This window comes from Kogia breviceps, chromosome 5 (genome assembly GCF_026419965.1).
Source record: "Kogia breviceps isolate mKogBre1 chromosome 5, mKogBre1 haplotype 1, whole genome shotgun sequence".
Taxonomy (NCBI): domain Eukaryota; kingdom Metazoa; phylum Chordata; class Mammalia; order Artiodactyla; family Physeteridae; genus Kogia; species Kogia breviceps.
The window spans coordinates 108,747,751-108,773,465 of record NC_081314.1 but is presented as its reverse complement, the minus strand read 5'-3'; the positions used below and the strand labels follow the sequence as shown (position 1 = coordinate 108,773,465).

Genomic DNA, 25,715 nt, shown 5'->3' with positions numbered 1-25,715 from the left:
TTCAGGTCTAGCAACCATTGACTTTAAGTGGCTAGAATTCTTAGACTGTGTTGTTCTTATGTGGCTATAAACAAAAACACTTTATAAACCCCCAATAGGTGCTTTTAAAAGTGTCTTCATGTCACTTTTCTTCTCTATTAGGCCATATATTGATGGTTGATTTTCAATACAATTCAGAAGAATTGTATTGGAACTGTTGTTAGATAATATTTTAAGTTTACAAGAATATTGAATCTGTATAGCATGTTATAACCTCAGGTGGCTTTAACTAAATTTATATTGTTTGATCATCACAGCAACATTGTAAGATAACCAGTGCAGACCTAATTATGTTTGATAGACAAGAAGATCAGAATCATGAGTAATGGTGCTAATTATGTGTTCCCTCATTCATGCTAAATGGAGTACACTAAAAATTCAAGTTCTGAGTAAATGAAATAAATTTAATTAGTCTCTTATACCAATTTTAATTGACAGTGCAATACAATTCTTTTTGGTTTAGCTTTTCTCCTTTGAGTTGAAACCAAATGCTGATGTAATAAAGCCAGTCCTTTTCCCCTCATCATTATCATCAGAGAAAACTTAAGGGTATAGTTCTTTAGTTAACAACCTACATTCCAATGAGTAATTTACTAAGTGGAGAAAATATGTATATCTTCCTTGCCTCAAACACTTTTTTCCTCTGGTTATTAATACTGAAATTAAATCAACCATTCATCTTAGCAGGTGGAATAACATATTCATCATTTACTACATATTCAATTTAACATACACACAAAAACATTGAATCATTTAAACCCCTGAAGGTATTACAAATGTGATCCAATGGTTTATGAATACTGGCCCTGTAAATTCTACGATGCAAATCCTGTGTAAAACTCAGAGAAATCAACTGCTGACTGTGATAGAACCAACAACTGAACTAGGTATGTCTTTATCAGAACAAATGTTGGTAGCGTACTTTAAAGGTGAGGATGTATTCTCATATTTTCAAAAATTCTTTAACATTATATAATTTGAAATGTTATCCGTGACATTAATTGATAGAAGTTTTTAAAAAAATCATATTCCAGAGATAATTTCAATATAATTAAGCATACTGTTAATTTCCAAACTGATATCCTGGGAAATAATTCCATTATGGAAATTACACTGTGTAATCCATGCAACAACTATCTTCTTCTTTTATCTAAATATAATTACTTCTCACTGGGATTAATTTATTGTGAGGGAAAGAAGTTTAATCATTAAGGAATTCCAGTGTAAAAGGTTTAAGTTTATGTGTTTTTTTTCCTCTGAGAACTTTATCTTTTTTATCTTAAGGATTAGGAATTTTTCTTATACTCATCTAGTATATTTATCATCTAACCAGCTAACCAAATATCTTCTTTTAAAAAGCAGTGCTTGAAAATTTAGAATTCTAACATCAATCAAATATAATTCTTTTTCTTAACATTTATATGATTAATGTTTCCTTTGTAAGAAAATAATTGGGATGATTAAAGAAAGGGTGGTGCTTTTCATGCATCAGGAAGCCTTTTATTGACAACACATGGTCATGTTGTGCTTTGCATGTATTAACATTATGTTTTGATTTGTGAATATATGGAACCGTTCAAAATGACTGTCTGTTATTATATTTATTGATTCACCTGCTCTGGTTCATGTTAATAATACATGCATATTTTATGTAAACTTCTTCTACATCTTCCATTAATCAATCATGGGGTTGTTTTCTAACTTAGAAGAAGGATGTGGGAAAACTATAGTTTCCGTTATTTAACAGATTGACAATCAACATGAGCCCTTTGTTATTAATTAAACTTAAAGTATCTTTTTATATTTTACTTTCTAGTCCATTTCAAATTAATACTCTCTGTGTTAAAAATAAATCATTTGCCTTTCTCTTTTAATAATATATTCAAAATGCAACTACATTCTTGTTATATTTTATTATTCATCAGACTTTTTAATAACTAGCACAAAATTCTGAGTGAAATCATTAAAGTCTTTGGGTAACAATACCCTTTTTAAAGAAGTAAAGCTTTACAAGGCACTATTATAATACATATTTTTGCTTTGGCTTCTCCTCAAATTGATAGCTGAGCATTTTGTCCATTACATAAGTACACAATTTATACAGTAGTTATTACAGTATGTTTGGTTTTGGCCAGGGACAATATGAAGATGCATATCAAAATATGTACAAAAAGAAATACAATTCATTATGGAAGCACACTTAACTAATTGATAGTCAAATCATGTCAATTTATTAAATTTAATGGTCTTTGCAGTTATTTTGATTTCATGTTAGCACTAATGTTTCCTATTTTGTATTTTTACAGTGTCCTCTTTAAACCTATAATTATTCTGTCAATATATTAAATATACAATATATGTATAAACAAACAAACAGTTTAAAAAGTCACAGAAACTTTTGATCCATTATCTTTCCCTGTGGTTGCTTTTCTTTGTAATTCCCTTCTTCTACTCATCATACACATATAATAATGAGCAGAGTTGTGTTTTTTGAACACATTGATATTATTATATCAACAACAACAGACGACATTAACTTGACAGAGGTAATTAGAATTCATTCCTTTTAACTGTTTTTGTGTATCTGTGTTTTCTTTTAGTCAATCTACTGGATTCAAAAACAATTCAGGGGGAGCTGGGCTGGATCTCCTACCCATCACATGGGGTGAGTTTGGTAAACTATTGAAAGGAGCCTGATTCTTCTGTCCATTGCCTCTCTTAGAGACCAGGAGGAATTATTGGGAACAGGAATTCCTATACTTCTGATGACAAGTTATGCTTATCAGTGTATTCAATACATGGACTAACACAGCTTAAGTTTTGTATCCAATGGAACTATTGAGAGTTTTGAAGTATTTTTTTTCCCCTTCTGAATTTATCAATTGCTTGAATGAACTAACTAAACAGTTTAATTATTACTACCATCATGCAGATTATCTAGCGTGATCACCTAACATTTTTTTTTTTGTGATGTGGTCAGAATAGGTGAGTTGAGGAGAGACTCTAAATTTTAAGTAATGTAGAAAGTGTGTATTTGGAGATGGTTGCCTCCAGAGTTGTCGCCTTAAAATCAACCGTGGTGACAGTTCCACATAGGGTAGGTATTTGTGAACAGTATAAGCCTGTGTTGCCTTACTTTCTTTGCTTAAAGTGTCTTCAGCTTGTCTAGATCAGTTTAAAACTGGGCATTTTATTTAGGAAAATATGGCTGCCTTTAAATTCTAAGCACTGTATATACCTTTAATCTTTTGTCAAGCCAGACACAGATTACTAAGGTGTATGGCGTTTTGGGACCCGAATATTTATGATGAGCCTTTGTGTGAGAAAATTTTCCGTCTCTTTTTTTCAGAAAAAAGAGGGTCATACATTTGGAATTTTTTTGTTCCTACAAAATTGTACAAAAAATGCCTAAACATCTGTTTTGTTTCCAAGGATAGCTGTAAAAAATGCAAAGTGCTATTTAGGAATATTTGTGATAGGAGTAAATGTGTATATTCCTTTTTCTTCTAGGCCAGCCTCTTTTCAAAGAGGTATAATTACTTTGACTTGGTATTGGTGTTCAGTCTTTAGATTTTTGTGCCTAAACATACTAATTTTTACTACCAGCTTCTTCACCGACGGATGTTTTGCATCAGGGTTACTTCATCTATCTGTCATCTTTGTATCTGCTTGTCTTCCTGGTGCACCTTGACACTGGCATGATGCCAAAACCTATCACATAATCAGGCCTTGTTTAGTTGCTTAGAAGGGGAGAGTATGAAGTAAACAAAGGTTTGGTTTTCCCATAGGTTTAAAAGGAATCAAATGGTTAGGGTAAAAGCACATCCTGGGTAGTCATAACGAATGAGTTGAAACTCAGGATTAAGCTGGAAAACTCATTTAAAACTCATCTAAAACTCAAACCTAACTTTAATTTTGATTTTAGAAATTTGAGTCTTTCATTACTCCATTAGATAACATATCATAGAAACTTGCTGCCTAAGGAGATATGAAAAGCAAAACCATACTGACACTTTACATATATATATATATATATATATATATATATATATATATAGTAAACAATAAGTTAACTTGTATATCAAAGCAGCAGTCTACCTCTTATCTTCCTTTAAAGAAGGTATAAAGAAAACACGTTTCTCCATGTTGAGAATTTGGGGAAATGAATTCATTTACCTTGTTAATCTCATAGATGTTATGATGAACAAAGTTCACAATTTTACTTCCAGAGAAATGTTGGGTGGGGAGGGATGTTCTAGAACCTTGCCACACACAGTGTGCACATGCACCAGCCAGCAGACTCAAAACCTGGGAGATCCTTAGAAATGCAGGCTGTTAGGCCCCACTCAGATGAATCAGAATCTGCATCTTAACATGGTCCCAGGTGATTCCTAAGCACATTAAATTTAAGAAACACTCCTCAGGGTAACTGGCCTCTTGACTTTTCTCATCTCTTGCCCAGTTTCCTACCTCCTTTCTCCTAGGAATCGCTTATAGTTTTCTCATGAACAGTTTTCAGTCTCTCCTTTAGCCTCAGAAAGCTGACCTCAGGCACTCCGGCCTCCTCTTCATTGCTTTCCTGGTTGATCTTCTTGCAGCTGTTACTTCACTATTTCAGAAGCATTAAATGGCCTAAAACAGATAGTCAGGTTCTCCAAACTTATCATTAAAACCAGCAGGGAGAAAAAAAAAAATCTCCTCAACAGATCATGATGTTTATAATACCTTAAGCTCCAAATGATTAAAATAAAAGAAAAACCAAGTATGTGAATTATTGTCCTGGGGTGATTTGTAGTACATTTTTCCTTTAAATCTTCCCCCTGTATTATGTTAACCATAATGTCCATGAGGAAATAAGTAGCACTAATTTAGAAAATGTGACATTAATATTCATTTCGTTTTGAGAAACTGATGATATTCTTGAGTGAAAGCTCAATTCCTGAGCGAATTTAAGTTTGAGATTTAACATCTTTGCTTGTATGATTGTTTGTGCCTTTAGATTCAATTAATCATTTTTATTGCCTAATCATTTCATTTTCAATTTGACAAGGATAGAGGAACTTTGTGTTTGTTTTGGTTTTAAAGGGAATAGATAGTTAAATCAGTAGTGATATCTATGATGCAAGCTTTTCCATAAAAAAATGAAGTGATAGCTGGAAACAACTTTGAACTAGTCACTGTTTTAATTAATTAATCCCAATAAGTAAAAGTGCATCTGTTTGCAGGTTAACTAAAATATAAATATAAACCTTGGAGGAAAAAATTATAACAGTGTCAGACCATACTGAATTACCGAAATACAAATTTCAATTTTATGATATAGTGTTATCAGCTATAGTCACCATGTTATACATTAGATCCTCAGGTCTTATTCATTGTATAGCTGAAAGTTTGTACCCCTTTACCAACCTCTCTATATATACCCCACTCTCACCACTTTTCTATTCTGTTTCTATGGATTTTTTTTTTTTTTTTTTTTTTAAGATTCCACATATGAGTGATACCACGCAATATTTGTTTTTCTCTGTCTGGCTTATTTCACTTAGTGTAATGCCCTCTAGCTCCATCTGTGTTGTCACAAACGGCATGGAAAATCCTGCACTTTTGATTTAGGGCAGTGGTTCTCCATGTGATGAGGGGTAGATAAGGCGGGAGGCAATTCTGATTTTACCCCATTGGGATATTTGTATGGAGATATGCTGGTTGTCACGACTGGGAAGGCAGGGCACTACTGGCATCTAGTGTGGAAGACCAGGCATCCTGCTAGTCATTGTACAAAAAACAGAGCAGCAAAGAATGATCTGGTCCAAAATGACAGCATCCAGGTTGAGAAACCCTTGCTTAGGGTTTGGATAATGAAGCTCTCCACCAGGAGCTATGGTCACTGAAAAGATCTTGGGGATTGCCAGCAACTTCTCCAAGTCCCAACGATACTCCCATTAGAAGCTCGAAATTCCAAATCTTTTGAAATGTAAATTTTAAGAAATAAGCCAATAATTCATTCAAAATTTGAAATGAATCTTTCATGGAATGATTATATCACATGAGCCATATAAAATTAATGTATTTTGGGGAAAATTGTCAAGAGTGACCCATTCCTTCATGTATATGCTTTTCTATTTCTATTTACCCTCTTCCCCAGAGATATATTCACTCATAAAACCTTACAGTTAACCTATGCGATTTTCTTGGGAGGATTACGTCTGTCTCTATTTTCAAATGGTGCTTCAAATCTTAGAGGAAACCTGGCAGAAAAGTATGGTACTATACTATGAGGCATGGGACAAATTCCCCAAATAAGTATCTGTGAAGAGGTTTAATGAAACTTTGGTTTTCTCTAAATGAATTTAATGAAAATAATACTCAAGCTTGTAAACTGAAATTATCAAGGGCATCATGAACAGCAGTTCATTTTTCAGTAGAAGAGTTTTATTTGACATGGATATTTTCTGGTACTAAGTTTGTTCACTTTAGTAAATTAGACAAGCAACCTTCTCTGGCCTTGTAAACTATGAATTATAATTTTTTAATTCTGGGCTTAATTATCTTCATAAATTTTAGTAAATAATTCAACAGTTTGAATATTCTTTGATTTAGAGGACAATCAACATATATCAAAGCCCATATATGTTGCCGGGTTACAATCTAGAAAGTGTCCTTGGTTTACACATGACTAGTACTTAAATTGATTGATTGACTGACAGTATCTTACTCTATGTATCACTCCAGAGGAGGGATTAAAGGGAGGGAGGCTACATAGTTTTCACTTAGGATAGTATTGAGATGATGGTCAAGCAGTACAAAGGCATCAAGAACCTGGACTCAAAGAAACTCACATAAGGAGAAGACAATGAAGAGAGGGTTGTGGGCTGTGGGGGGAGGGGGGGCAGGTGTATAGAGAAAGAATAGTCTGAAATGAGAAGTCTCAAAATCAACAGTTGTAGATTTTTTAAAAATTTTATACCACCCTCCTCTTTTCAATTCTTTTAGATTTTTTCCCTAAAGGTTTCCTTAGCTATTTATTGGTGTCTTAACAGTGATAATGTACTTAAATAAAAAGCACTCTTCTGGCAAATAGATGACCCATTGGTTGCTCATCGAGTGTCTGTACCCTGGCTTTTCCTTGCTGATGGAACATTGAAATTATTCAGGTTTTCACCCTCCCATGTGTTCCTGGAAAATGACCCCTCTGCCACTTTGCAGAGTGAATATTGATTTATCTGAGAGCAAATCATGATAATTACAGTCATTTTGCCAGTGATTGGTTTAGGCAAGAGTAAGTGAAGCCAATAAGACTAGAACAGAATTCCAATGACTTCTGGGTAAGGTTTCCTTCCAATAAAAAGAGATGGGAAGAGGCCAGGTGCTTTGTGCCTCTGGGTTTGCCCTGTGATGGCCCAGTGTCCAGTCTGGAGCACCTGCACTCCCTTAATGGCCAGAAAGGTGGAACCCAGAGAGCATTAGAGAGACCAGCCTGGAGCCCTGACATCTTAGAACCACTGAGTTACATGGAAAAATACGTGATCCCTGTTAAATCTATTCTTTTTGTATTTCTCATACTTTCCAGTTAAAGGCCTCCGGATATAATCCAATGTTTTATCTCCTGGTCAAATACCTTAATTTCTAAATTGAGGCTATGGAAATGCATAATTCTATCCTATAATGTTATTTGTATTTTCCCAAGTTATCTTTTTTGTGCTTTAGTATGAAGTCACAGAAAACAGGCAGAATAGTAAAATAGAATAAGCACATCGTGTAGAATTGGCACGTCTGCATTTGAATTCTGGCTCTGTCATTATTGCAGTATTTATTGCAGTATGATCTAATACAGGCCTATTAACCTTCATTAATACTTATCCTCACTTTTAAACAAGGGATAACAGTGATTTCTATGTCACAGCACTTTATAGTGAATGACACTTGAACAAATGAGATGTTGCTATATATCTATGAATAAGTGTATATATACTAATGTATGTAAAAGAGATATACAAATATAATTTCTTAATCTTAGATAAATTTTATGGTTTTCCCATTCTAATCCAAAACCTTTTGGTAAATTCAATGATATGTCTGCATAAATCTCAGTCGAAACTTGATGTCTAGGAATTGAATTTTGGGGAAAGAAAATTGATAGTATTGCCTGAGGTGCCGGCAAATACCTCTTCTCAATTAAGAGCCCAAAATATTGCCTTTGACAACACATGATTGTTATTTCATCGAATCTGCACAGATAAAAGTTCGCATATAATCTTGAACTACATTTTGAATTGAAACAATCAAAATAAGATAAATTGGGTGTCCAATTTATTTTAAATCTTTAATAATTTTTAGAATTTTTTAGAATTTCCTTAAAATACTAATATTTTCTTCAGGGAGAACTTCTATTTCTCGTATGCTACCCTTCCGGCACGCCCCCAGACTAGGACAGAACACCTATTAAACTCATCTGCCTTGTTCTTTGTTGTACCTCTACAGCTTGTAATTATACATTACTGCAGTGATTTCACTGATATTTATTTCAGCCTGGAAACTGAAAGCTCTTTGAGATCAATTCCCACTTCATGAAATTCTGCCTTTTATTCTCCTTGTTTAAAGTTCTTGGATTAGTTGTCCATAAATTAAAATTATCTGAATAAATGCATAATAAAAGCTTTCCAAAACAAGAAAGGATAACTAAACTAGTACTGATTTTGCATTTGTTGAGAAAATTTGATGATTTCTAGTCTGTTATTTTAAATGGTGTCTGGTAATGACTTCACTCTCTTTTCAGTGGCATAAACTTTAGTAAAATTATATATACATACTATAGTATATATATTGTATATATATGAGTATATATTACAGATATATAATATATAAACATACATATATAATATTGTAGATATATGTCTATGTCTATATTACATATGTTATTTTTTGTACTAGCAGAGATATTTAGTTAAATGTATTTAGAAAATACTACAAGCCTATGAATTGGAAGTTAACTGAAAAAGAAAACTAGCTAAAGACAGCTCTATATTGAAAATTATATAGGTTGTCCTCTAAGAGTAAAAAGCTAGGATCCTGCAAGTAAATTCCATTTAACTAAAACTAGGAATGTTTAGAATTGAATGAATCATAGAGAATAATAGAAATAATAAAAATACTCTCTAAAACAAGTTTCCAGTATACTATAATGTGCCTTCAATATTGGAATTATTGCTATTTGTGAAGTCTTGATTCTAAAAGTCTTATTTGCTGGATTTCTAGCTTTCACTTTGTGAATGGTGTCTGAAATGCAGGAAGAATATTTTGACAACTGGGTGTCAATAATAACCACCCAGGACATTGCCTTTATGAATCACAGTCCAAATTGTGCTTCATATGCTGAATAGTCTATCCAGGAAAATCAAATTATTCACATATGTGATATGTGATTCTTAGTCATTGACATTTTTCTTCCTAGAATGAACAATGCTATATATTTTAAATGTGTCACTTTTACCTATTGCGCTAACCTTTCAAGGAAGGTTGTCTGATCAATTAGAAAAACATGACAAAGTTTCATAGGTTTTTCTAACTTTTCCTTGAAACAAAATACACTATAAAAGAAGGGGGCATTGGATAAGTGGTAGAAATCAGCAAAGAAAGAATTTATTCTAGCAACATTTAATTTATAAAAATTAAAATGTTATCTTGAATTTGTTTTAACAGAATTTTTATTAGTGCTTAAAGAATAGAAAATATTTTCCATTGTTAATGTTGTATATTTCTATGTGAATCTTCTTCTCTGCATCAAAATATTGTTTGTTTATATTTTGGGGGGTTTGGATTAGAATTGTTTAAATATGACATGCAATGTACTTTGCTTCTTTTACTTTGATGTATAGCTTTGCATGATTTAAAGTAGAGGAGATCTGAAACATATTTGGATGGGTTTATTTATTTCAGCTTTGCTCACAAATTTGTGCTACATGATTCTTACTTAACATACAGTAACTATAAAGTTAAATAAAAAGCTAAGATATATTTAAATAATTTTCATCTTTAATTTGAATGTTTAAATATTTCATAAATTTATTTAGATCATTTCATATTTGTTTTTTAAAGTAGCTTTTTAAAAAATTCAAATCAGAAACAAAGTTTTACTTCTAGTGATTTTTCATATTAATAGCATTTTTAAAAAATAATAAATTTTGACACCAAAATTTTTTACTTTGTGCAACTTCAAGTGAATGTAGTTTCTGATCAAAAATGAATGGCTATTAAAATAAAAATAACCAAAATATAGATATTAAACTTAAAAAAATAATGACTTTCATACTTATTTTACATTAAATTTATTGCTACATGTGCAAAATAGTATATGACAGACTGAATATCAGTTTCTATATTGCTAAGAAATGTCCAGTTCCCTTCATATTTTAAAGAGCAAACTTAGAATAAGCACTATGTTTTCAAGCTTCCAGGTTTTCATTTGAATATAGGATATAAATATAACATATGTACTCCAATAGAGATGAGTTTCCATTCTGTCATTCCACTAAGTGTAAGTCAAGAATTTTGATGGGAATTTTTAAAAATAATAATTTCCCAGAAGTTTTGCTTATTTACTTTACTCCTTAATTATTTTTTTAAATTTCATGAATTAGTGGTTTTGACCTTTAGGTTTATTATTCTCTGGTGGTTAATTTCTCTTGAAAGCTTTTTGAAAAAGAAATTAAATTTGGCCTGTAAAAAAATATGGTATAAAACACTTTTTAAACAAGTCCCATGTCCCAAATGACAGCCATTGGACCTGAGAACATTTAAAGGTTATAATATTTACAATGCAAACCACTTGAAGTATTTCTACAAACTTCATCGCTCATTGATTACCATCAGTTTTGTTGGTTTGTTTGTTTTTTCTGCTAGTGATGCTCACTTTATTCAAGAAGTGTTATATGAAGAAAAACTACCAAAATGTAATATCTCAGCTTTCTTGGGAGTTGCTAAAATCATTTATCCGCTTTACATAGGACATAAGAAGGAAAACATCAAGGGGGATAGTGTACTCAATTTTCTGAATAGTCTGTGTTTACAAGTTATTTTTATTCATTCTGTTAATGATGCAGTTTAACATATATATACACACACATATATATGTGTGTTTATGTATATACAGTTTATATATAAAACTATATATATTAAATGACAGAGTCATATATAGTTAAATATATTTTTAAAAACAAATATACTGAAATTCTTTTAAATTTGTAAACAGTAGTTATTAGAAATGCAAATTTCTGAGCTTCCAACCAAGACCTACTACTACATTACAAATCCTGGGATCAGGGCTCAGCAGCCTGTTTTTTCCCAGGCCCTCCATGTGATTCTGATGCTGTTCAACTTTGGGAATCACTGTGCTAGAAAATCGTTATCTGCTGTAATGAGACAGGTATTACTTATGAAGGTATTCAGCGGCTGCTGTAGTTTGTTCCAAACTCTTAATTAGTGCAGCACTATGCATAATTTATAATTAATATAGCTCTGGATATTTTTAAATTTAGAATTTTACAGTAAACACACAGCAAAAAAATAGGTATTTTACTAGCAACTCGGGGAATCTATTCTTAGCACTTTTGCAAGAGGGATTCATTTTAGAATCAAGTTTCTCTCATGTAATCTTGGAGCTCAATTTGAGCTACATGTAGTATCTTCAGTATTTGTAAATACTGAAGATATTTATACATCTGCATCCGTTGCTCATGATAAAAGAGATAACATTAAAACCAAAAGACTAGAAAAGCCTTGAATTAAGTGATAGTGAAACTGGAATGAGGGATATGAAGTTTCCCCCATCAAGGAGTTACTAGAATATAAGGTTGTCTGGGAAATGACGATGAAACATTCCTAGAAAGTTACTGAGATCAGCTTATGATCGATTTTATGTGCCCCATGAAAGATACTGGAGATTATTCAAAGGCAGTATTTTTAAAGAGGTGATTGTGGAGGATGTTGTAATCAAAGAACAGACAGGCATCAGAAAAAGCAGCTGGAAATCACTGTGAAAGTTCCCATGATAGATTACAGGAACCTAGGATCAGCCCTCTATTCCTTTGGTGATACATCTTAGTGATTTGGCATAGGTTAAATTTTCATTATTTTGCTGACCCTCCAAGAAGGAATATTCTAAAAAAATCAAAAAGAATTTTTATGAATAGGTCATTTTCATAAGAAAGGCATAAAATAAAGAGAAGCCAAATTTGGCGAACTGAATAAGTTGTAAGACCTTTGGGGGACTCAGTAGAAACGAAAATTAGTAAACTAAGGAAGACAAAGCAAAAGAAAAAAAACAGGGCATAAGATGCTCTAACAGTAAAAGTAATCAAATTTCCCTTCCATATGACAATACAAGTTAATGTTCTTTTGGGTGTGGGGTTAAGAATAAGCTAAACTTTAAACAAATGTGAGGAGTGATCTCCCTTCTCAACATGAAGTGACAAGACCATGAATCCAGCAACCAGGAGATTCAGCCAGTGCAGGAAGAGAGGAGAGATTCAGTGTGATAGTTTCAAAGAACTTTAACTCTCCATCTGAACTTGGATACTTATTCTATGCCATGGAAATCAAAACAGCTGGTAGCCATAAACTTTATGGATTTTCTCAAAAGTCTTCTGTTGAGTTTAAAGCTTGTGGATGATATGAATCAATTTTGTAAACTGTGCCCTAGAACTATTTGTCATCTGTATCCTGAATGTTGGATGGGTAATCACTTCTTGAAGTAGAATTAGTGATCATTTTAATTTAAATTTACCCATTCTCTTGAACGTTGAAAAAGCAAGTAACAATGTAGTCATAAACAAAAAATAACTAGAAATTTTTGAAAATGTTTATTGATAGAGCTGCTCCACTTTTTATTATAAAGGGGGCAAATTTTTATCCTATTTGGAGCAGTAGAATATATTTGAATGAGTAATCAATTTTAGAGTCAGCAGGGACTTTAGAAGTCCTCTAATGCAATTTCTTAAGTACACAGACAAGCAGCTGAAGCCCAGGGAGTCTTAGTGACTTGCTCAAGGTCATATCATTGCTCTCTGGGTCTGTGTTCAGTGGTCTTTTCATTAATTTTCTGTCTTGGTCTGTGGATAGTACCAAAGAAGAATTCAAGATTATGTGATTTAATGTTGAAGAGACTATACTTCATACAATTTCAGGACTATTTTTTCTGAGTGTCTTGCCATACAGCACCCTAAATAATAAACAAATTTTAGAATATGTCAGTCAATGTTGAGCTACCTTTCTCAGCAGTTGAAAAATGCTGATCTTTCATAAGGCCAAGAAGAAAATCGAGTTGTATAGGATTATTATTAGCTCTCCGTTCTCTTGTGTATCCGTATCCCCTCATCACAGCTTGGCTTATGATCCAGGGACTGAGCTATCACTTTCTGCCTAAAGATTCTTAACTCATTCTCTGACAACTAGAAATTGATTTTAGCTGAGATTCAAATATAAATCTAAATGTACTTGCATTGAAAGAGTATTTTCAAATGTTAGCTCATAACCAAAACAAATCTCATCTACTCTCAATTTTCATAAGAACCAACAAATGTTTTGAGATCTTTTTAAAAATTAGTACATCATTTTTAATGTGACTAGTCTTCAAACAGAAGGGTTAGATGTGTTATCTTCTAGCCAATAAATCCTCAAGATTTAAAATGTCTCAAAATTATTAGCAACATTTTTGTCTTCTGAACCTCTAAAATAGTAAATTTTTGTTGGATACTTTTTACAGAAATATATGGTGCTCTTACGTATATTCTTTTGGAATATATAATGTGGCTTCTCTGTGAGCAAGACTCAAGAAAAAGCTGTCATTTTGATTAATACAACACAAGCTGTACTAATAAGTGGCTTCAGAAGATATTTGTTCATTTGATTCTAGGTAACTGAGAACAATTGAACAAGTATAAACAAGTAAATGTCATTTACTAGACATTTTAGAGTAGAAAGAGAGTGAGAAACAATTTCTGCCCACAAGGAGTTTCTAGCATACCAGTATGTTTTGTCTCGTTCTTGTACAGCCAGCTTTCAGAGACAAGAAAGAATATGATCTGAGGTGTTTGGACATTTAATTCTAGCTGTTGATTATTTCATAATCATATATGATGCTGTTTTTTTAATTTTGCTTATTTTGGAATAATTTTAGATTTATAAAAAAAAGTGGCAAAGCTAATACAGTAGATCCCATAACACTACCATATGCACAAGTTTCCCCTAATGTTAAGATTTTATGTAAGCATAGTAATATTTCTAAAATCCAAGAAATTCACATTGATATATTACTATTAACTAAACTACAGATTTTATTCAGATTTCACCAGTTTTTCCACTAACATCCTTCTCCTGTTCCACTGTCCAATCCAAGGTACCCCATTGCATTTAATGTGAAAGAATTTTTCCCATCAGTTTCTATTCATTAATATATTTTACCATGTATAAGTTTGACTCTCATCAGTTTTTTTTTTTAATAATAGAGTTTATTTCTTAGAGAAGTTTTAGATTTACAGAAAAGTTGAACAGAGGGTACAGAGTACACTGCACTCTGTACAGAGAGTTCACATATACTCTCCCCAGTTTCCCCTATAATTAACATCTTGCAATGCTGTAGTATGTATGTTAAATTTGATGAACCAATACTGATGATTTTAACTGAAGTTCATAGTTTAGTTAAAGTTCACAGTTTACATTAGAGTGCACTCTTCGTGTTGTAAAATTTCCTAGGTTTTGCCACATGCATAATGTGTGTATGCACCGTTTCAGTATCACACAGAACATTTTCACTACACTACAAATCCCCTGTGCTGTGCCTATTCATCCCTTTCCCCCTCCTGTGACAACACTGATCTTTTTACTCTCTTTATAGTTTTCCTTTTCTAAAATGTCCTATAGGTAGAATCATACTGTATGTAGCCTTTTCGGAATAGCTTCATTCACTTAGCAATGTGCACTTAAGTTTCCTCTGTCTGGGCTTCCCTAGTGGCACGGTGGTGGAGAGTCCAACTGCCGATGCAGGGGATACGGGTTCGTGCCCCGGTCCAGGAAGACTCCACATGCCGCGGAGCGGCTGGGCCTGTGAACCATGGCCGCTGAGCCTGCGCGTCTGTAGCCTGTGCTCCACAACGGGAGAGGCCACAACAGTGAGAGGCCCACATACAGAAAACAAACAAACAAAATACAAAAAGTTTCCTCTGTGTATGATGCTGCTTTGTATTTGCTTTGACTTTCAATTTATACTTCTAGTTTTACACATGTTGTTTTGAATTCTGAGTTTACCAAAGTTTTGTCTATGTGTTCCTTTTATTTTCTACTTAATGAGGACTGCTTCTTTTTCAGATCTGTTTTGTTTTTGTTTTTGTTTTACATAATTCTTGGTCTCAAGTTATAACAAACCTTTCAGTTCAATTTACTTAGGGAATATCTGAACATATCAAGACATTCCTTTCTTTGCATAGTATCACTTGTAAGATGACGTGTATTTCTTCTACATTTTCATTACTTTTACAATACCATTCAATTATTTATTTTTGGTTAAATAGAGTCCCAGATATTAGGTTTGCTTCTCATTTTCCAAACATTTTGAATCTGTAGTCATGGTGAATTGCAATTGTTTATACTTCTTAATTCCCTAAACTTATTATTTTTAGGCTATGAGAGTTTAATGAGAGTTGAGAAAAAAAGAGTCAGAATAGGCCAATCTACTAATTGAAATATAACGAACAGTTGGTTGACCGACTTTAGTTGTATAATTTAAAACAAATTAAGGAATAATTATCATATCATTCTTATACTATCAGTAGCATGCATTTGATAATGGAACAGGATTTCATAGAGCATTCAACAGATTAAAATAAAATTATATCTACCTTTATAAAAATAGACAAATTTCTTTGTCTTTACAGGAAGAAAAAAATGATTTCTATAAAGTATAAAGAACATTTTTTTCCTGGTGATCTATTTGAGAAAGAGAGAAAGGGAGAGGAAGAGGATTGGAAAACAGACATTATTTTGCCTAAAATCACTATTCTCAAAATTTTGCTCCTAATAAATTTACTTTGTTTTTTCTAAATCAAATGTATTAGAAATTTATTTTAGTTGTGTATGTGTGTATCCACATATACAGAGAGATACAGACACGTAGAGACAAACACACATAATACAATATTTTTTCTTTTATATAGAGATTCTTCAGGCGAACATATAGAAAGTTTTTTAAAATAATATCCATTATAAACATTCTTAATAAAACCATTTTCTTATGTGGACTCAGTCATTTTTCAGGTGGGTAAGCTCTTTGAGCTAAACCAGTTTTTTTGTTGAAGTATAATTGATATACAATATTATATTTCAGATATATAGCATAGTGATTTGATATTTTTATACATTATGAAATCATCACCATGATAAATCTAGTTACCATTTGTCACCATACAAAGTTATTACAATATTATTGACTATATTCACCATGCTGTACATTTCATCCCTGTGACTTTTTTGTTTTATAACTGGAAGTGTGTACCTCTTAACCCCCTTTACCTAATTTGTCCAACCCTCTACCCTCCTCCCCTCTGGCAACCACCAGTTTGTTCTCTGTATCTGTGAGTCTGTTTCTGTTTTGTTTGTTTTGGTTGGTTTTTTGGATTCCAAATATCGGTGAAATTTTATGGTATTTGTCTTTCTTTATCTGACTTATCGTAATACCCTCTAAGTTCATCCATGTTGTCACAAATGGCAAGATTTTACTTTATTTTTTATGGCTGAGTAATACTCCATTGTGTATATATACCACATCTTCTTTATCCATTCATCTACCAATGGACACCTAGGTTGCTTCCATATCTTGGCTATTGTAAATAATGCTTCATCAAACTTTAAAGCTTTTGCACAGAGAAGGAAACCGTCAACATAACAAAAAGCCAACCTACTGAATGGGAGAAGATATTTGCAAATCTGATAAGGGGTTAATATCCAAAATATACTAAAAGAGAGAACTAATACAACCCTATATCAAAAAAGCAAAACAACCTGATTAAAAAAATGGGCAGAGGACCTAAATGGACATTGTTCCAAAGAAGACATACAGGTGGCCAACAGGCACATGAAAAGATGCTCAGCATCACTAATCATCTGGGAAATGCAAATCAAAACCACAATGAGATACCACCTCACACATGTTAGAATGACTGTTATCCAAAAGACAACAAAAAATAAGTGTTGGCAAGGGTGTGAAGAAAACACAACCTTTGTGCAATTGTTGGTGGGAATGCAAATTGGTGCAGCCACTGTGGAAAACAGTATAGAGGGTCCTCAAAATTTTTAAAAATAGAATTACCATACAATTTAGCAATTATACTTCTGGGTATTTATCTGAAGAAGATGGAAAAACTAATTTGAAAAAAAATATATATATATATATATACCCTAATGTTTATTGCAGCATTATTTACAATAAACTGATTCTTATCAAAATTATTTAAAATAATGTTGAATGATCTCCATAATATAGACATTTGAAAGATCTTCTCTTGTGACTTTTTCTTCATAAATTTGTCTGAATTTATAATATTCAATAATTTACATCCTCTTCACTGAATGAAATGATTAAAATACCCCCAATTTTTTTTAAATTTATTTGTTTATTTATTTATGGCTGTGTTGGGTCTTGGTTTCTGTGCGAGGGCTTTCTCTAGTTTTGGCAAGCGGGGGCCACTCTTCATTGCGTTGCGCGGGCCTTTCACTATCGTGGCCTTTCTTGTTGCGGAGCACAGGCTCCAGACGGGCAGGCTCAGTCATTGTGGCTCACGGGCCCAGTTACTCCGCGGCATGTAGGATCTTCCCAGACCAGGGCTCGCACCTGTGTCCCCTGCATTGGCAGGCAGATTCTCAACCACTGCGCCACCAGGGAAGCCCCCAAATTTTTTAAAAAAATCTCTTTCTTCTATATTCTTTCTCTCAGATAATGCATTAAATATCTACTTAGTCACATAATGTAGAGACCTTTGAATCAATCCTGATTTATTGTCTCTTTTTATTCATATAGAATTTTTCACTATTTCCTAAGGATTCTTTCTCAAATATTTTTAGGATTTATTTCCCACTCTCCATCTTCCCTGTTGCTGTATTTCAGTCTAGCAAGCATCATTGAAGGAGGCACCAGTGTGTAAAACGATCTCTGCCTTAATTAAGTAATATTATCTAATGAAGAAAGAAAACAAATAAAAATAATTTTTAAATGAAATATAATGTTAAAATGAACAGATGCTAATTCCAGAAAAAATGTTTATTGATCCTGATCTTATGACTAATTCTCACCCATGAGGACTTTTGCCTAGAAGTATAATGTGGGGCAGAAATGGAAGTTGTTATAAAGGTGGAGATGATGACTACTAACAGTTGAAATAGTGGAATGACTCACATATTAGCAAAGAATAAGTTTAGGAAAAATTCATCAGTTCCTTTAACAGGAAGCATGGAGTAGCAGGTAAAAAAGGAGGTAATCAAAGTGGAAAAGTCTTTGTTTTACCTTAGATAAGTTAAAGGAAAAGAATTAGTGGGGTATGGGGCAGTAGAGTTTAATAAACAAGAGAAGGACAAAAGCATTTGGGAGAAATGATGCTGTTTCAGAAGTGCATAATTCCTAGAATGTACTAATATTTGGGGGGGAGAATGAATGGCCTTGTGTGTTGATGATAATACACAAATAACCAATACCACACACATGTGCACATGTGTATGCATGTGTGTGCATGTGTGTGTGTTTATTTACTTATTATTGGAAACTAAAATATATATTAAAATGAAAACTGCATATTTAATAAAGTTGATATAAAAGGATCATTATAGGGGCTTCCCTGGTGGTTCAGTGGATAAGAATCCGCCTGCCAATGCAGGAGACACAGGTTCAAGCCCTGGTCCGTGGAGATCCCACATGCTGCAGAGCAGCTAAGCCCATTTGCCACAACCACTGAGCCTGAGCCCTAGCGCCCGCTAACCACAACTACTGAGCCCACATGCCACAACTACTGAAGCCCATGTACCTATAGCGTATGCTCTGCAACTGCAATAAGAGAAACCGCAATGAGAAGGCCATGCCCTGAAACGAAGAGTAGTCCCCACTTGCCACAACTAGAGAAAGCCCGTGCACAGCAACGAAGACCCAACACAGCCAAAAATAAATAAATAAAATAAATAAATTTTTTTAAAAGATTGTAAATTGTCTTGATGTTGCTGGGGCTAGTGACTATGGATTTACTGTTTTACAGGGAGGACTCTGCTCTCAGTCTCCATCTCTCTCTGTCTTTTTCACTTTGGGGATTTAAAAATTTAATTGATGAGCAAAGGAGACAAGAAATGTTTAGTAAATTTTGTTTAAGAGCACCTGAAAAGAACATATGAATAAATTAAGATCACATGTCAATATCAAAAGTTACACAAAATGTTTCCATCTTTCATGAAACAGGAGCCCAAATTGAATTTAAAGTTAGTTTTCTCTAGGTTTCTTATTTTTAAAGATTGAAAAATGGTCAGAGAAAAGTCGTGCTTTTTAAATTAGCGACAAAATGTGCTTTAAAAAATCATGCATATCTTTTAGAATAGTAGAGCATCCTTTTGGAATATCTTTTGAGGATTGATTTAATCCTATATGTGTGTGTGTGTGTGTGTGTATCTTTTTCTTTTCAATCTACTCATCTCAGGAAAGGTCTGTTTGTCATTTCACTTGTAAAAACAGTTGGTGAATGCATCTGAGTTATTTTCAATTCATGTCACTGCCACTTCAGTCTGTAAAGGAAGAGAAAAAATCACTGTCCTTCCCAGGAACTACCTAAGTTAGATATTTGCAAATAGAAAATATAGTTTAATTGGATTTATGATATAATAAATCATAAATTTATTTAAATATATGATTTAAATGCACACTTAAATCATATTGGGACCTGAAAGTACTGAGTCACAGAGAGCTAGAATGGCATAATGCAAATTTCAAAGCCAGCACATACTGATTATCATAGTTCTTTAAAGGGGACAGAGAAATGGCAGCAGGGCCCATAGTGCTCCAGGAGTCTGTTGAAGTAGAGAATACCTTGCCAAAACAATCGTAAAGTGTTCTATATCGTTCAGTGGAGTATTGGAATATTAGATTTCGTGGAGTATTGGTTTCTTCCTGAAACCAGGTATGTCTGACATGATTTTACGGACACAAACTTAAAAACTCTATGAAGTTTTGCCTTTGAAAAGTTCTCCATTCATTCTATAAATATTTACTAAAAATAACCTATTTACTGAGGCAGTGCCAGATTTTTTTTAAGGTACTGATTTGAAAATGGAACAAGGACTATTTTTAAACATTAGTCATCTTCAGGATTTCCCTTTCTGAAATAGAAAATCATTTAAACTAGTCATGTAGAAATGCTGTGTCATCCATCAGACACTAGTCATGAACTTCAAGTGGTTAGTGGGTACTTACTGAAAAGCTACCCACGTTAAATGCATAGAAAGAGTAAGAAAAGTCACTATAGAAATCCTACAGAATATATAAAAGTTTTCTATCTCTATAAAATTTAAGAAGTTGTTAGAAGCAAGTTAATACAGTATAAATGCAAAAAAGAAATTTACTGGCATGCCAATATGTGATAGACAAAGGAGGGGTGATATTGATATTAATTAATAGGAAGTTTTAGGTAGATTTTTCTGTTCTCCTCTCAGGCCTTGTAATAAAGGAATAAAATTTGTAATAGAATTCACAAGTAAAGGCACCAAAATGTATTCCCAGGTACAAGTACCAGCTTGTTCTCAAGTATGACTACAACCTACCATAAGCAATAGGTTCTGTTGCAGTATATCCATTTCCTCATATCTCTGGCTGTCTGTTCAGTGATACAGTTGGGATAGAGAAGGAGGATATGACTCTAAAAGGGTATGGGTAGCATGTGAATGACCTCATGTTAATTAAGCACTTAACTAAGTTCAGTTGTGTCTAATCACACACCAGACACTGCAGATATGAAAGTCAAAGTGATAAACAACTAGACTTCCATGGGGAATGTTTGATCAGTTAAACAAATGCCTTAATTCTGAACTAGATGTAAAATCATCTGTGGTTTTCAGGAAATTTGACAGTAAAATTTGACACATACTCCTATTATATGTGAAAATTTGTTTATATTATATGTATAGATAGATAATATACATTAAATATTGAAAAAAGGAGAAATTAAAAAGGCTAAAACAAATATCAATAGCAGGGGCTAATGTACCTCATTTTGGAGACCTGCTAGTGTAGATAGTAGATGACATTATTCATTTTATTATCAATGGTCATTTCCAGAATTTGAAAATTAATGTAGCTTCTCCAAATGCATGTATACACCTTTGAGAAAGCTTCAAAATACTGATAAATAGACAACATTCAATGTTACTGAAATGTTACTAGGTATCAATTTGAATTTAATATGTATTAAGTTTTTTCCATACCATTAATTGCTTACCTCATGTAAAACAGTCAGAATGACAGATTGATACAGGCAGAACAAAGCATCATATGCATATCGGATATTCATAAATTTAACATCTTTAGTAAAGGATTTGCTTCTTATAAATTTGGGCAAGTTCTAAAACCTTTTCCTGGTTATGCTCAGGGTTAAATCGTATGAGAGAAAACATGCTCAATGCTTTAACTTTGGTAATGAGAGAATTATTATGAACAAATTAAGTATTGTTAAGGGGAATGTTGATGATTCATAAAAGGAGCAGAGAGGTAGATCCAGTTATCATGGCTGAATTGTGTGCCACTGAAAGTCATTTGTGTCTAATTGCCTACTCCAAAATCTATTCAGTCCTTTCTCCTAATAAGACCCCCTATTTTTTTCAGACTGACATTGTACCATGCTAAAGAAATACATTTCCCAGCTTCTATCAAATCGAAGTGTGTACATATGACAAAGTTTTGATGAGTTTGATGTAAGCGGGGGTATGGGACTTCTAAGAAGTTGCTGTACAGGAAATCTGGCATTTGGGTATTAATTGGCCCTACAGCAGTCATCTTGTAATATCAGGATGCAAGCCACATACTAGGTCAATGTAGTAAAGAGCTGAGAGAAGCCAATGATTTCAGGGAGCTGCCATAGCAGATACAAACTGTTTACTTCTAACCTGTTAATGTGAGAAAATTAAACCTTGTATATTAGTGAAGATTTTCCAGGTCCCATCTCTACCAGTAGAAAATGATTACTAACTAATACACCAACCATATAATATTTTAGAAAAATCAAGTCTAATATGGTTATGTGCATAAATATATACATTCTGCATTCTGTATAGAAGCATGATATTAGAAATAATAGAAATTAAATAACATATAGAAATTAAATGTTAATACATATGAAATTTGCCAAATCATTTCATAGTCTGGTATACCCTGAAACTTAAGAAAGAACAATCTTCTTCTAAATTCTGTTTGTAGCAATCTATCCACCTTTACTCTTAAAAATAGTGAGAGGTATTTACAGGAGGCTGAAAGGGGGATTTTTTTAAAAATCATAGATGTCCTATGTTGAAGAGTATTCAAAAAATACAATATTGTTTGAAGGGAGTTTTTCATTTGATAAAGACTGCTGTCCCACCTTGAGATTGTGAATTGGATTATTTACATTATTTCATATACATTCTGGGGTATTTAAACTCATTTTTCTCTGGATACAAAAGTAATCATCATCATTATGGTGTCCATATTAATTTGTATCTATGTGTTCTCTGCTTTATCTGTTGGCAATTACAAATCCTATCTCTAGCTCAATGAATAATATGAGGCAACACAACATACATAAGTCATATACATTAGAATTAACAAAATACTCTCAGTTGTCTACTTCTGGTCAACATAAAACAACCTCCTCATGCTGTTTCTTATTATGATTAAAGGCTCTCAGAAACTACACAGACATTCTTTCTCCACCTCCAGTCTCCTTTCACATATGGAAGTTTTAACTTAGGGTCAGGACCATTCAAGATGTCTAGGTGATTTTATTCATCTGTTTTTATGAATAATTCTCAGGACCTAAAATGTTCATCCTGTTAAACATTTTAGAGAGGGCTAATGGAACACAAACTCTTACTATGAAAAAAAGACTGGAATTCAGATCATTATTCTTTCATTTATGGTTTCAACCTTCAGAAACTTATAATTTTCTAAAAGATCATGCTTATATTTCCCATCCAGTCAAATATTTTTGCAGAATCAAGACACGATATGATACAAAGTAAAAATTACTTTTATGATTATAGGAATACACTTAATACAAAAATGGATGTGAAAAATCACAAGGTGATTGTTAGTATGTTTCTTGATGAAAGAGGGAATGTGAGTGTATATATGTTAATAGCAATTTGAAAGTATTCATTATGAACTAGGGACTAAATTCCAGCATTTTTGATACCAATTTGCTGGGTAAGTTTAGAAGAATCTCTCAAGGTACAGTTTTTAGTACTTATCTGTAAAATTGTTGAATTATTTTATTGTCTTTTTTTGGTAAATATTAAGTGTATATTTATAAGCTGAGTGGAGAAAAAGATCTAAATATAGGTTAGTACAATAAAGCATATATAATTAGCCAGGTGTAATAAGCACTATATGTTAATTCCTAACTGGTATGCATACAGTAAAAACTATAGATGTTTAGAAAGTAAAGAGATCCACAATGAACTGGAGTGGTTGGGGAAAGAAACCTTTAAAGCTGGAAGTTCAGCTTTGCCTTGGAGGGTGCGTACCAGTCTGAGAGAAGATGGGAATGTTTCCTACCCACTCTGCTGGGTTCATAAGGCACCTTGCTCTTCTGCTTATTTCTTTCACACTGGTGACAACTTCATCGACTTTGCTATTGCCTCTTTATTTCCAGAATTCTCCAAAATGCAGATTCATATATTCAACTTCCTTTTTAACATATCCATCTCAAATTAAACTGATTTCTTCTTTCTCTCCCTACCCCACCCCCAAAATATACTTCTTCTGTAGTCTTCCTCATCTCAGTTCATGGCCACTTCCTCCTTCCAGATGATCATACCAAAAACTTTGGAGTCAATTTTGACTCTTTTCTTTCTCTTACATTTCCGTTGCAATGGTGGTAAATAATGTTGACTCTCCTTTCAAAATATATCAAGGATATAACTATTTCTTAAGATCTCCACTGCTACCACCCTGGCCAGGCCACCACCATCTTTATGCCTGGATTACTGTAAAACTTGAGCTCCCTGCTTCTATCTTTATCCCATTATAACTACAGTCCATTTTGAAATTAAACCATTAAGTCAGCTATGTTACTATGCTCACAACCCTTCAATGGTTTCCCATGTCACTCAGAGCTAAGAGTCCTCAGAATTGCCTAGAAAGCCCAGGTGCTCTCCCTCCAGTGATGTCAGTGACCTTACTCTGTCCCCTTCCTCATGAGGCTCTACCCTTGCTGGCCTCCTCAGTGACCTTGAACAAGGCAGGTCTGCTTTTATCCCTGATTGTCAGCACTTACTCCTCCCTCTTTCTACAAACGTAGCCCATCCCTGAGGCGCCTCCTCTCATATCTTTCATTTCTTTTCCCTTCAAATGCCAACCTCTCAGTAAGGCTTGCCTTGATCACTCTGTTTTAAATTTCATTTCCTCCCTTCCACAACACTCCCTGGGGCATGTCCTACTACTGTTATCTCTGTAATACTTATCTCACCTTCTAACATTCTCTGTAGTGTGTTTAATTTAAAAAAAAAAAAATTATGTTCCCTTACCATAAGAAAAGGAAGGCAGGCTTTTTTGGCTTCTTTGTTTTCCAAGTTTTCCCTAGAGCCCAGAACAAGACTTATCACAGGTGAGCACTCAATAAATATTGGTTGAATGCTTCAACAAATTAATAAACGTAGAAAAATGTCTTCCCCCTATGAATTCTTCAGAATTGAAGAGAATCAGTGAACTATGTATGCTTATATTGTGTAATGTGGGAAGATTATGAATAGAGTACAGAAAATTGTAGTCTTTTATTAATTTTGAAAATGCTGGTTTAGAGCCTAGTTTCTGAGATTGCTTTGTTGAATGAATGGCTACAGTAATAAATATTTTAAATTTCTTGATTAAGCTAGGGTTAATTTTATAAATCATGTAAAAGACTTCAATCCTTTTGCAGCTGATTTGTAAACAACTGTCTAACTGCTAGATTGGTCAAAAGACTGAAAAATGTAAGACAAAGTTTTAAGAATCAAATGGATGATGGTTTAAAAAGAATTGAGCTTTAAAAAAATCAGTATTTTATTTGAGACATCAGGGAGTTATCCTTATATTTCATTCATGTGTATAAGTGACATACTCAGTAGACCAACTTCTTTAAGCCACATGAAAGTATCTAAGAGCATATACAAAATGATTGTGATGGGGGAGCAGATAATAATTGTAAAATATGATAGATTAATTTATCCACAGTCCTTTGACAAGAATTGATATATAAGCTTTAAATCCTAGACAAATGTGGAATAAATTATTATATATCCAGCTTTTCTTTATTGAGCTAAAGACAACCTTTATCTTAAAATCCTTCACAAGTTACTATCTTATCTGCTTTTAATCATTCCATTTTGGTGCTTTCATATACAGTTTAGATGTTTCTATTAGTTGTTATTAATCAATA

The 25,715-nt window shown here is 33.2% G+C and overlaps 1 protein-coding gene across 3 annotated transcripts in view; it reads left to right on the top strand.

Annotated features, from left to right (window-relative positions):
- EPHA3 (EPH receptor A3) overlaps nt 1–25,715 on the top strand; it is a 356,916-nt gene that overhangs the window by 15,553 nt on the left and 315,648 nt on the right. For all 3 annotated transcript variants that reach the window (XM_059064499.2, XM_059064498.2, XM_067034877.1), the window contains exon 2: nt 2,640–2,704. In XM_059064499.2, coding sequence (XP_058920482.1) covers nt 2,640–2,704 — 65 coding nt within the window. The remainder of the gene's footprint in view (nt 1–2,639; nt 2,705–25,715) is intronic.